General features: G+C 39.4%; 1 protein-coding gene across 7 annotated transcripts in view; it reads left to right on the top strand.

The window, feature by feature from the left end:
• Positions 1–12441, top strand: part of GON4L (gon-4 like) — a 140233-nt gene that overhangs the window by 75761 nt on the left and 52031 nt on the right. For 6 of the 7 annotated variants that reach the window (XM_077156398.1, XM_077156400.1, XM_077156402.1 and 3 more), the window contains 3 exons: positions 390–583; positions 1234–1308; positions 1492–1542. In XM_077156398.1, coding sequence (XP_077012513.1) covers positions 390–583; positions 1234–1308; positions 1492–1542 — 320 coding nt within the window. The remainder of the gene's footprint in view (positions 1–389; positions 584–1233; positions 1309–1491; positions 1543–12441) is intronic. The other variant, XM_077156399.1, reaches the window with a different exon arrangement.

Here is a 12441-nt window from a genome sequence, read left to right as displayed (position 1 = left end):
TTAGTTGTAGACTCTAGAGCTCTCTGTTCCTCATCTATAAAACCTAGCTCTGTCACTAGTTCTTGGGCAAGATTCTTAATCTGTTTTCCTCAGTTTCCTCATCTGTAAATGGCAGAAATAGTTATGAAAACTAATCAAATGAATATGTATAAAGTATATGGAAGAGTGACTGGCATAAAATAAACATTCAGTGAGTATTAGCTATTATTACTACTACTACTTGTAACATTACTATTTCTACTGTCACTACTGCTACCATATTATAGTGTTCTCTGCTTTTTTGGGCCAGACAGCTGACAGCCCATTTTTCTTTTATTATTGGCTTTCTGCACTAAATTTCTAGGGCAGCAGTTTTAGAGAGTCTTGTGATGCTCTTGGTTTATTTTCAGAAGAGCAAGACAATGAAGGTAGTGAGAAAAGGCGGAAAAAGAAAAAGGGTACCAAGAGGAAACGAGATGGAAGGGGTCAAGAAGAAGGGACTTTGGCTTATGACCTGAAACTGGATGACATGCTTGACCGTACCTTAGAGGATGGTGCCAAACAACATAATCTAACAGCAGTCAATGTGCGAAACATTCTTCATGTGAGTAAGACTGGGGCCACTGTGTAATTGTAATGGAAATTTTCCATAGAAAGCAAATAAAGTTACTTGGAAAATTTTTGGGTCTTGGTTTGTGCATTGCTAATTTTGTGGATTACCTATCAAAACATGTTACATTTCAAGATGGCTTTCTTCTTTGCATTCAGCACAAGTTTGAAATGTGAACTCAGGTTAAAGAACCTGATTAAATAGGAAGATAAATTGTTTTTCTGCTTCCTTCCACTGATTTGATTGTTTATGTATTATTTAGCAGATGTAAAGATGATGTTGATCATGGATGTACTCTTTTGTAGATTGATAATTGCATTTGCACATATATAAAAATTGTTTGATGTATAGCAGCACAGCTGTATGCAGAGCCTTTGCTGTTTGTTACTTTCTCTTAAACAGATTACTTCAGAATCTTAAGTGAGCCCTTGCTATTCCTAATAGTACTAATGAGATTGGTCCATTTGTTGCTACATTGTTTGAAGCTTTGTGCTTGCTTCTGCCTTACTTTAACCCAATTTGAATCTTTTTGATCATCACGCTCTCTTTTATCTTCTTCATATGTCTAGCAGAGTTACAGAAAGATGAATATTGTCCAGATGATAAACCTGTGTTGCATAAAGTGAAATTTTGTCTTTCTCCAGGAAGTAATCACGAATGAACATGTGGTGGCAATGATGAAAGCAGCCATCAGTGAGACAGAAGATATGCCTATGTTTGTGAGTAGTTGACTGTCACCCTTTTAATGTTATGAAATAGAATTTTCTGTAGACTGTCTTTGTGAAGGTCACTTGGGTGTTTGCCCCAAACTAACAAATTATTTCCAAAGTTAGCATATCAAATCTAAGAACCTTACAAGGTCATTTATATTGACTGTTTTCTTCCCACTTTTCCCTCCTTAGGAGCCTAAAATGACTCGCTCTAAACTGAAGGAAGTGGTGGAGAAAGGGGTGGTGAGTGTTTTTTTTTTCTTAAATGTTTAGTTAGTGTAGTAAATTAGATCCAATTACAGGTTATTTGTAGAGAAAAAGGCGTAGTAAAGATTTTTTGTCGCCTAAGTTTACCTCTTTAAAGAAATATTTGTAAAAGATTAAGACAGAATATATGATATATGAAAACAGTATCATAATTTATTTTTATTATAGTTCATGCTGAATCATTGCTTTTTGGAAGTGTGAGATAGTTTACCATTTAAAATGGTTTAAAAAATGAGGTCAGTTTTCTATTCATGTTGTAGCATATGTTGGTACAGTTGTTTAGAGTAGTTTTTAGTTTGTTCCTGGGACCACTTGAATCAAAATGACCTTAGTGTGAGGTCTCTCAGAAGTGCTTATTAAAAATGCACATTATTGGGCCCACCGCAAATTGGGGAATCTAGATGTGTGAATAACAATTTATCTTCCTATGGGTTGGGCGTGGAAATATGTATTGTTGAAAACACAACAGGTCGTTCTTTGCACACTAAATTATGAGAACCACTTGAAGCTCTTTGATGCTTGGACTTATTCTGTATACTTCTCAAAGCACTTATCCAGTTTGTGCTTACCTTCTGTGACGGTCCTGAGGGAGCACTTTCTCTCTCTGATGGTAAGGAAGATTTGTCTAACTTGTACACAAAATGCGTAATTGCAGTCCTTTCTGTTCATCCTCGTTCTGTTCCTTGGAACCCTATAGAATAAAAGTCTACTTCTGTTATACATGACCTTTCCTATAGTTGAAGACTTTTTCCTTAGTCTTGTTTTTCTTGCTAAATATCCCCCAATTTTTTATTGTTCTCGTGTAAGAATACATGAGTACTCCTCCTGTGAGTACCCTTACCAGTCTGGTCCTTTTTTTCTGTCTAGTTTGTCTAAATTCTTTTAAAAGTATGCCCAAATGGAATCTACTGCTCCAGGTATGGTTTGATTATAAGATTAAAATTAAAGTTACATTATTCCCTTAGTGTTCCAGATAGCATATATCTATTAGTGCAGTGTAAAGTGGCTTAAGCTCTTTTTGGCAGTCAAATCATGGTTTGTCTAGTTGACAAATACTTGTTGGATAAAGTGAAATTTCAATTTCTGCTTGGAAGTAATCACAAATGAATATGTGGTAACAATGATGAATGCAACCACCAATAAGGCTGAAATTCCATGAAGTCTACTTGGCATTTAGAGTTTAACATTAATTTCATATGTGATTTGGGAAAAATACTAGAAGATCCAAATCAGGCTCTGGATTACATTTACTGACAATGCATATAGGTGTAGAGAAATTGGGCAGCCGAAGATTATAGTTTAGGTATGCAAACAAGGACTAGAGTCCAGGTCTTTTGCTTTGCTTTTTTATTTTGCATGGGAAGACACTGCAAATCGAACCCGGATCTCAAGCATGGTAGTTGAGAATTCTCCCATTGAGCCACTGTTGCACCACCCAGGTTTTTTTTTTTTTATTGATACAATGTAGAAGCACATACATTCTTTTTTTTTTATTAATTAACAGAAAAAAGAAATTAACCCAACATTTAGAAATCATACCCTTCTACATATGCAATCAGTAATTCTTAACATCATCACATAGATGCATGATCATCATTTCTTAGTACATTTGCATCGGTTTAGAAGAATTAGCAACACAACAGAAAAAGATATAGAATGTTAATATAGAGAAAAAAATAAAAGCAATAATAATAGTAAAAAAAAAAAACCTATAGCTCAGCTGCAGCTTCATTCAGTGTTTTAACATGATCACTTTACAATTAGGTATTATTGTGCTGTCCATTTTTTAGTCTTTGTATCTAGTCCTGTTACACAGTCTGTATCCCTTCCGCTCCAATTACCCATTATCTTACCCTGTTTCTAACTCCTGCTGGACTCTGTTACCAATGACATATTCCAAGTTTATTCTTGAATGTCGGTTCACATCAGTGGGACCATACAGTATTTGTCCTTTAGTTTTTGGCTAGACTCACGCAGCATAATGTTCTCCAGGTCCATCCATGTTATTACATGCTTCATAAGTTTATCCTGTCTTAAAGCTGCATGATATTCCATCGTATGTATATACCACAGTTTGTTTAGCCACTCGTCTGTTGATGGACATTTTGGCTGTTTCCATCTCTTTGCAATTGTAAATAATGCTGCTATAAACATTGGTGTGCAAATGTCCGTTTGTGTCTTTGCCCTTAAGTCCTCTGAGTAGATACCCAGCAATGGTATTGCTGGGTCGTATGGCAATTCTATATTCAGCTTTTTGAGGAACCGCCAAACTGCCTTCCACAGTGGTTACACCATTTGACATTCAGATTCTCTATTTCTTTATTGATCCTCTGTCTAGATGTTCTGTCCATTGATGAGAGTGGTGAATTGAAGTCTCCAACTATTATGGTATATGTGTCTATTTCCCTTTTCAGTGTTTGCAGTGTATTCCTCACGTATTTTGGGGCATTCCGGTTCGGTGCGTAAATATTTATGATTGTTATGTCTTCTTGTTTAATTGTTCCTTTTATTAGTATATAGTGTCCTTCTTTGTCTCTTTTAACTGTTTTACATTTGAAGTCTAATTTGTTGGATATTAGTATAGCCACTCAGGTGTTCTTTTCTGGTTGTTATTTGCATGAAATATCTTTTCCCAACCTTTCACTTTCAACCTATTTTTATCTTTGGGTCTAAGATGTGTTTCCTGTAGACAGCATATGGAAGGATCCTGTTTTTTAATCCATTCTGCCAGTCTATGTCTTTTGATTGGGGAATTCAGTCCATTAACATTTAGTGTTATTACTGTTTGAATAATATTTTCCTCTACCATTTTCCCTTTTGTATTATATATATCATAACTGAGTTTCTTTCTTTCTGCACTCTTCTCCATACCTCTCTCTTCTGTCTTTTCGTATCTGACTCTAGTGCTCCCTTTAGTATTTCTTGCAGAGCTGGTTTCTTGGTCACAAATTCTCTCAGTGACTTTTTGTCTGAGAATGTTTTAATTTCTCCCTCATTTTTGAAGGACAATTTTGCTGGATATAGGAGTCTTGGTTGGCAGTTTTTCTCTTTTAGTAATTTAAATATGTCATCCCACTGTCTTCTAGCTTCCATGGTTTCTGCTGAGAAATCTACACATAGTCTTATTGGGTTTCCCTTGTATGTGATGGATTGTTTTTCTCTTGCTGCTTTCAAGATCCTCTCTTTCTCTTTGACCTCTGACATTCTAACTGGTAAGTGTCTTGGAGAACGCCTATTTGGGTCTAATCTCTTTGGGGTGCACTGCACTTCTTGGATCTGTAATTTTAGGTCTTTCATAAGAGTTGGGAAATTTTCAGTGATAATTTCTTCCATTAGTTTTTCTCCTCATTTTCCCTTTTCTTCTCCTTCTGGGACACCCACAACACGTATATTTGTGCACTTCATATTGTCCTTCAGTTCCCTGATCTCCTGTTCAAATTTTTCCATTCTTTTCCCAATAGTTTCTGTTTCTTTTTGGAATTCAGATGTTCCATCCTCCAAATCACTAATTCTAGCTTCTGTCTCTTTAAATCTATCATTGTAGGTACCCATTGTTTTTTCCATCTTTTCTACTTTATCCTTCACTTCCATAAGTTCTGTGATTTGTTTTTTCAATTTTTCTATTTCTTCTTTTTGTTCAGCCCATGTCTTCTTCATGTCCTCCCTCAATTTATCGATTTCATTTTTGAAGAGGTTTTCCATTTCTGTTCGTATATTCAGCATTAGTTGTCTCAGCTCCTGTATCTGATTTGAACTATTGGTTTGTTCCTTTGACTGGGCCATATTTTCAATTTTCTGAGCGTGATCCATTATCTTCTGCTGGCGTCTGGGCATTTAGTCAGATTTCTCTGGGTGTTGGACCCAACAGGTTGAAAGATTTTTCTGTGAAATCTCTGGGTTCTGTTTGTCTTATCCTGCCCAGTAGGTGGCGCTCGTGGCACACGTTTGTCTGCAGGTCCCACCAATAAAAGGTGCTGTGGGTCCTTTAACTTTGGAAAACTCTCACCGTGGGGGAGGTTCGCCAGCTGAAGCAGCTTGGAAGTGTGCCAGCCGGCCTGGGGGTCTGAACGCGGGGAGGGTCGCCGACCGCCGCAGCCCGGGAAAGCGCCCCTCCGAATTTCCTGGTTGGCCCGTGGCGCCAAGCTTGGCGGGAGGACGCCAGCTGCCGCGGCCCGGGAGAGTGCACCGTTCCCAGCCGGACCGGGGAGTCTTGTGTTTGGAAGGGATCCTCCGGTCACCACTCTCCGCAACCTGATGATTTCCGATCCAATTCTCTCAGTTGGTTCGGGGGGCCGCGCGTGGTGGGGGCGCCAGCCGCCACAGCTTGAGAGGACCGCCTGCCCTATTCTGCCAACTGGCCCGGGAAGGAGGAGGGAGGGACTCCGGCCGCTTGCTGCCTCACCAGGGGAAGCCCGCGCCCTTCCGCGATCTCACCGGAGCGGGTTCTCCCAGACAGTCAGCCGTTCCAGGATGGGGTACACTGTCTTTTTGATCTCTGTCGTGGCTCCGGGAGGTGTTCTGTATCGTTTCTACTCCCCTAGTAGCTGTTCTGGAGGAGGAAAGGTGAGGATGGCAAGGCTGTCGAGGACGGTGGCAGAGGAGCTGGTGAAGGCAGAAGAGGGCACGGTGGTGGTTGGAGAGCCGCTGGAGCAGGAGGAGAAAGGGAAGGATAAGATGGTGGATGGAGCGCTGCCGGAGCAGAAGGGGAAAGAGAAGGGCAAGATGGCGGCGGGAGCGCCCGTGGAGAAAGAGGAAGAGGGGGGCTAGATGGCGGCAGAAGCACCGGTGGAGAAAGGGGAAGAGGAGGGCTAGATGGCGGCGGGAGCACCGGCGGAGAAGGGGGAAGAGGAGGGCCAGATGGCGGTGGGAGCGCCGCCGGCAGAGAAAGAGGAAGAGGAGGGCTAGATGGCGGAGGGCGCGCCGGCGGAGAAGGGGAAAGAGGAGGGTCAGATGGCGGCGGGAGCGCTGCCGGCGGAGAAAGAAGCATGTACATTCTTAACATATAAGCATTCCATACATGGTGTACATCAAAGGCTGACAGTATCGTCACATAGGTATATATTCATCACCGTGTTTACTTTTTAGAACATGTGCATCACCCCAGGAAAAGAAATGAAAAGAAAAAACTCATACATATCTCTTTCCCCTCCCTCTCATTGACCACCAGTATTTCCATCCACCCAGTATATGTGTTTTTTAATTTTAACATTTGTTCCCCCGTTAATTATTTATTTATTTATAATCCATATGTTTTACTCATCTGTCCATACTGTAGGTAAAAGGAGCATCAGACACAAGGTTTTCACTATCACAGAGTGATGCCCCGACAAAATTTTTTTTTAACTTTTTTTATTAATTAAAAAAATTAACAAACAAAACATTAAGATATCATTCCATTCTACATATACAATCAGTAATTGTTAATATCATCACATAGTTGCATATTCATCATTTCTTAGAACATTTGCATCAATTTAGAAAAAGAAATAAAAAGACAACAGAAAAAGAAATAAAACGATAATAGAGAAAAAAAAGATTATACATACCATACCCCTTACCCCTCGTTTTCATTTACCGCTAGCATTTCAAACTAAATTTATTTTAACATTTGTTCCCCCTTATTATTTATTTTTATTGCATATGTTCTACTCTTCTGCTGATATAGTAGCTAAAAGGAACATCAGACACAAGGTTTTCACATGCACAGAGTCTCATTGTGAAAGCTATATCATTGTTCAATCATCATCAAGAAACATGACTACTGGAACACAGCTCTACATTTTCATGCAGTTCCCTCCAGCCTCTCCGCTACATCTTGAACAACAAGGTGATATCTACTTAATGCATAAGAATAACCTCCAGGTTGGTGGGAATTTCAAATGGTGCAACCACTGTGGAAGGCAGTTTGGCGGTTCCTCAAAAATCTGAATATAGAATTGCCATATGACCCAGCAATACCATTGTTAGGTATCTACTCAGAGAACTTAAGGGCAAAGACACAAACGGACATTTGCACACCAATGTTTATAGCAGCATTAATTACAATTGCAAAGAGATGGAAACAGCCAAAATGTCCATCAACAGATGAGTGGCTAAACAAACTGTGGTATATACATAACGATGGAATATTATGCAGCTGTAAGACAGAATAAACTTATGAAGCATGTAATAACATGGATGGACCTAGAGAACATTATGCTGAGTGAGACTAGCCAAAAACTAAAGGACAAATACTGTATGGTCCCACTGATGTGAACCGACATTAGAGAATAAACTTGGAATATGTCATTGGTAACAGAAACCATCAGGAAATAGAAATAGGGTAGGATAATGGGTCATTGGAGCTGAAGGGATACAGACTGTGCAACAAGACTGGATACAAGAACTCAGAAATGGACAGCACAGTACTACCTAATTGTAATGTAATTATGTTAAAACACTGAATGAAGCTGCATCTGAGGTATAGTTTTTTTTTTAATTTTTTATTTTTTTCTCTCTATTATCGTTTTATTTTTTTCTGTTGTGTTTCTATTTCTTTTCCTAATTCGATGCTAATGTACTAAGAAATGATGAATATGCATCTATGTGATGATATTAAGAATTACTGATTGTATATGTAGAATGGAATGATTTCTAAATGTTATGTTAGTTAATTTTTTTAATTAATAAAAAAAAAAAAAAAGAATAACCTCCAGGATAACCTCTCAACTCTTTGGAATCTCTCAGGCATTGATACTTAGTCTCATTTCACTCTTCCCCCTTTGGTCGAGAAGGTTCTCTCAATCCCTTGATGTTAATTCTCAGCTCATTCTAGGGTTTTTCTCAGTCCCTTGATGCTGAGTCTGAGCTCATTCCAGGATTTCGGTCCCACGTTGCCAGGAAGGTCCACACCCCTGGGAGTCTTGTCCCACGCAGAGAGGGCGAGGGTGGTGAGACTGCTCGTCATGTTGGCTGGAGAGAGAGGCCACATCTGAGCAACAAAAGAGTTGTCTTGGGGGTGACTCTTAGGCCTAAATTTTTGCCCCGACAAATTCGCAAAAGTTTTATCATCATACAATCATCTTAAAGAAACATGGCTTTTGGAACACAATTTCAGGCACTTCCCTCTAGCCTAATACACCTTAATTTAAAAAGGGAATATCTACATAATGCATAAGAAAAACCTCCAGGATAACTTCTCGACACTGAAATCTCTCAGTCACTGACATTTTCTTTTGTCTCATTTCTCTCTTCCCTTTTTTAGCCAAGAAGGTTTTCTCAATTCCTTAATGCTGAGTTCCAGTTCATTCTAAGATTTCTATTCCACATTGCCAGAGAGTTTTACACCCCTGGGAGTCATGTCCTATATAGAGATGGGGAGGGTGCTGAGTTTGTTTGCCATGTTGACTGAGAGAGAGAAAGAGAGCACATCTGAGCAATGAAAGAGCTTCTCTGGGGTGACTCTTAGGCCTAATTTTAAGTAGGCTTAGCCTGTCCTTTGTGGGGATAGGTTTCATGTACACAAGCCCCAAGATTGAGGGCTCAGTCTATTGATTTGGTTGTTACTACTGCTTGTGAAAATATCAGGAGATCTCCAAATGGGGAAGTTAAATTTTCCCCCTTTCTCACCATTCCTCCAAGGGGACTTTGCAAATACTTTCAAATCACTGTGGGATTTATTGGGGCATCACACTAATGTGGACAAACCTACAAAATTTCATGTCCTATTCAAGGTTCCATGTCCTTATGGTGTTCAGTTAAACTGTCCATATAAGTTATATTAGGAAATGAACTAGTCAAAATGTAAATTTTATACCAAATAGACGTATTTTGCTTTAGTCTCACACATAATTTAGTCTGAAAATATGAATTACCATCTGTTTTCAATACCCTGCAGTATTGACATTCCTTTGTTCTTCCTCATGCAAAAACATTTTTTAATTTGTACATTTAGTCACTATCATTATACACTCTAGACATTCCTAGATTATACCATCTCAGTCTTTATCATCTATCTTTCCTTCTGCTTGCATTTGTGCCCCCAGCCTTACTCCCTCTATCATTCTGACATTCAGCTTCATTCTGTGTAGTAACATTATTGTGCTACGATTAGGAAGTATTGTGCATCTGTTTCTGAATTTTTACAATCAGTTCTGTTGCACCATCTGTATCCCTTCAGGTCCAGTTACCCAATATCTACCATATTTCTATCTGCTGATCACCTCTGTTCTTAACTAATATTCTCCAGGTTCGTTCATTAATGTTAGTTCATATCAATGAGACCATACAGTATTTTTCCTTTTGTTTCTGGGTAATCTCACTCAGCATAATGTCCTCAAGTGCCCCAGGTCTTTTGCTTTTTAATGCTGGGTAACCTAACTCCGACACACTTCCAACATGTTGACTTGCATATATGATGAATTTGGCTATAGGGAAACAGATTGATTAGGAAGTATGAACCTTCAGATTATCCCCTTCACCCTTGTTCCAGTTTGCTAGCTGCCAGAATGCAATATACCAGAAACAGAATGGCTTTTAAAAAAGGGAATTTAATAAGTTGCTAGTTTGCAGTTCTAAGGCTGAGAAAATGTCCCAATTAAAGCAAGTCTATAGAAATGTCCAATCTAAGGCATCCAGGGAAAGATACCTTGGTTTAAGAAGGCCAGTGAAGTTCAGGGTTTCTCTCTCAAGTGAAAGGGCACATGGTGAACACAGTCAGAGTTTCTCTCTCAGCTGGAAGGGCACATGGTGAACATGGCATCATCTGCTAGCTTCTTCTCCTGGCTTCCTGTTTCATGAAGCTTTCTGGGAGGCATTTTCCTTCTTCATCTCCAAAAGTCTCTGGTGGACCCAACTTCTCGTGGCTATGTCATTCTGCTCTGTTCTCAGCAAATCTCTTTCATTCTCCAAAATGTTTCCTCTTTTATAGGACTCTAGAAACTTATCAAGACCCACCCAAATGGGTGGAGACATGTTGTCACCTAATCCAGTTTAACAACCACTCTTGTTTAAATCACATCTCCAGGGAGATGATCTGATTACAGTTTCAAACATACAATACGAATAGGGATTACTCTGCCTCTGTCAAATGGGATTTAGATTAAAACATGGCTTTTCTAGGGGACATACATCCTTTCAAACCAGCACAACTCTATAGTGGTACTAGCCTCATAGAGCCTGTCTTCTGGTCAAAGACATGACAGAGCTGCAGGAATGTGGAAAACATAAGGCTCCTTGTAGAGACAGAATCTAGTGGCCATTTGGATTTTGTTGATGAGCTGATTTTGGTTCGGTCACCGATATATCGTCAGAAAATTATACACCCAATGGCATTTTGTCAGCAGTGTATAGGAGCTTTCAAAAATTGTTTAAAAATCTTTCCCTAATTTTTTTTTCTTTAAAGCTTTTTTATTGTGAAAAATAACAGATATACAAAAAAGCAATATATTTCCAAGTACATTTTAACAAGTAGGTATACAACAGATTTTAAAGTTTGGTATGAGTTACAGTACCATGATTTTTCATTTTTTCTTCCAGCTGTTCCAAGACACTAGAGAAGGAAAGGAATACCAATATGCTGGTTCAGGAGCCTTAAGCATTTTTCAAATTTCATCATCTATATTATACTCTCCCTTATTTCGTTTTTTCTTTTTTGTGTGAAAAATAACATATATTCAAAAATGCAATTTACTTAGAAAACATCACAACAATTAATTGTAGAAAAGATTTCAGAGTTTGCTATGGGTTACAATTTCACAATTTTAGGTTTTTATTTCTTGCTGCCGTAAGGTATTAGGACTAAAAGAAATATCAATATACTGATTCAGCACTCATACGCATTTGTTAAACCCGACATTCTCTGTATAATTCCACCATTACCTTTGCTCTTTCTCTCACTCTTTAGGGATATCTGAGCTATGGCCATTCTAACTTTTTCATGTTGGAAGGGGTTGTCGATATTATGGGATAGAGGGATGGAATTAGTTGATTTTCTGGAGAGGCTGGCCCCTCTGCATTTCAGGATTTATCTGGTCCAGGGACCCATCTAGAGATTGTAGGTTTCTGGAAAGTTACGCTAGTGCATGGAACCTTTGTAGAACCTTATATAATGCCCTAGGTATTATTTAGGATTGGCAGGAGTGGTTTTGGTTGGGGGTTGGCAAGTTACAATATGTAGTAATGTCTAACTGATGCTTGTGTAAGAGTGACCACCAGAGTAGTCTCTCAACTCTATTTGAACTCTTCTATCCACTGATACCTTGTTACACTTCTTTCCCTTCTTTTGGCCAGGATGGCATTGTTGATCCCAAGATGCCAGGGATAATGTCTCATCCCTGGGAGTCATCTTCCATGCTGCCTTCATCCCTAGATGTCATGTTCCACATAGGGGGACGGCAACAGTTTTGCTTGCAGAGTTGGGTGTAGAGAGAGAGAGGCCATGTCTGAGCAACAAAAGAGGTCCTAAAGGAAGTTCCTTAACTAGCGGATGCTCTAAGCTGCTCAGGCCTCACCGCACCCGGCCAGGCCCTCTGAGGCCGTGGGCCCCGGGCTCTCGCTCGCCGACCCCCATTGTCCGCCGGGTGGGTGTGCTTGTGAAGCTTCGGGCCAGGGTCCGGGGGTCCCGGAAACCCCAGCTCTGGCTGCTGGGCGCGCGCAGGAGCACTGGGTCAGGTCTCTTTCCCTAATTTTTTTGAAACACAGAAAAGTTGAAAGAATGTTAAATGACTCTAGATTCCATCTAGATTTAATAATTGTAATATCTTGCCATATTTGCTTTATATCTCTGTATCTGTATCTATCTATTTTCTCTTGTATTATTTGAAAATAAATTGTAGATAACATAACACCTTCCCCCTACATCCTTCCATAATAGGTTTTTGCGTCTGACTTTTCCAA

This window comes from Tamandua tetradactyla, chromosome 4 (genome assembly GCF_023851605.1).
Source record: "Tamandua tetradactyla isolate mTamTet1 chromosome 4, mTamTet1.pri, whole genome shotgun sequence".
Classification (NCBI taxonomy): Eukaryota; Metazoa; Chordata; class Mammalia; order Pilosa; family Myrmecophagidae; genus Tamandua; species Tamandua tetradactyla.
This window is presented reverse-complemented; position numbering and strand designations above follow the sequence as displayed.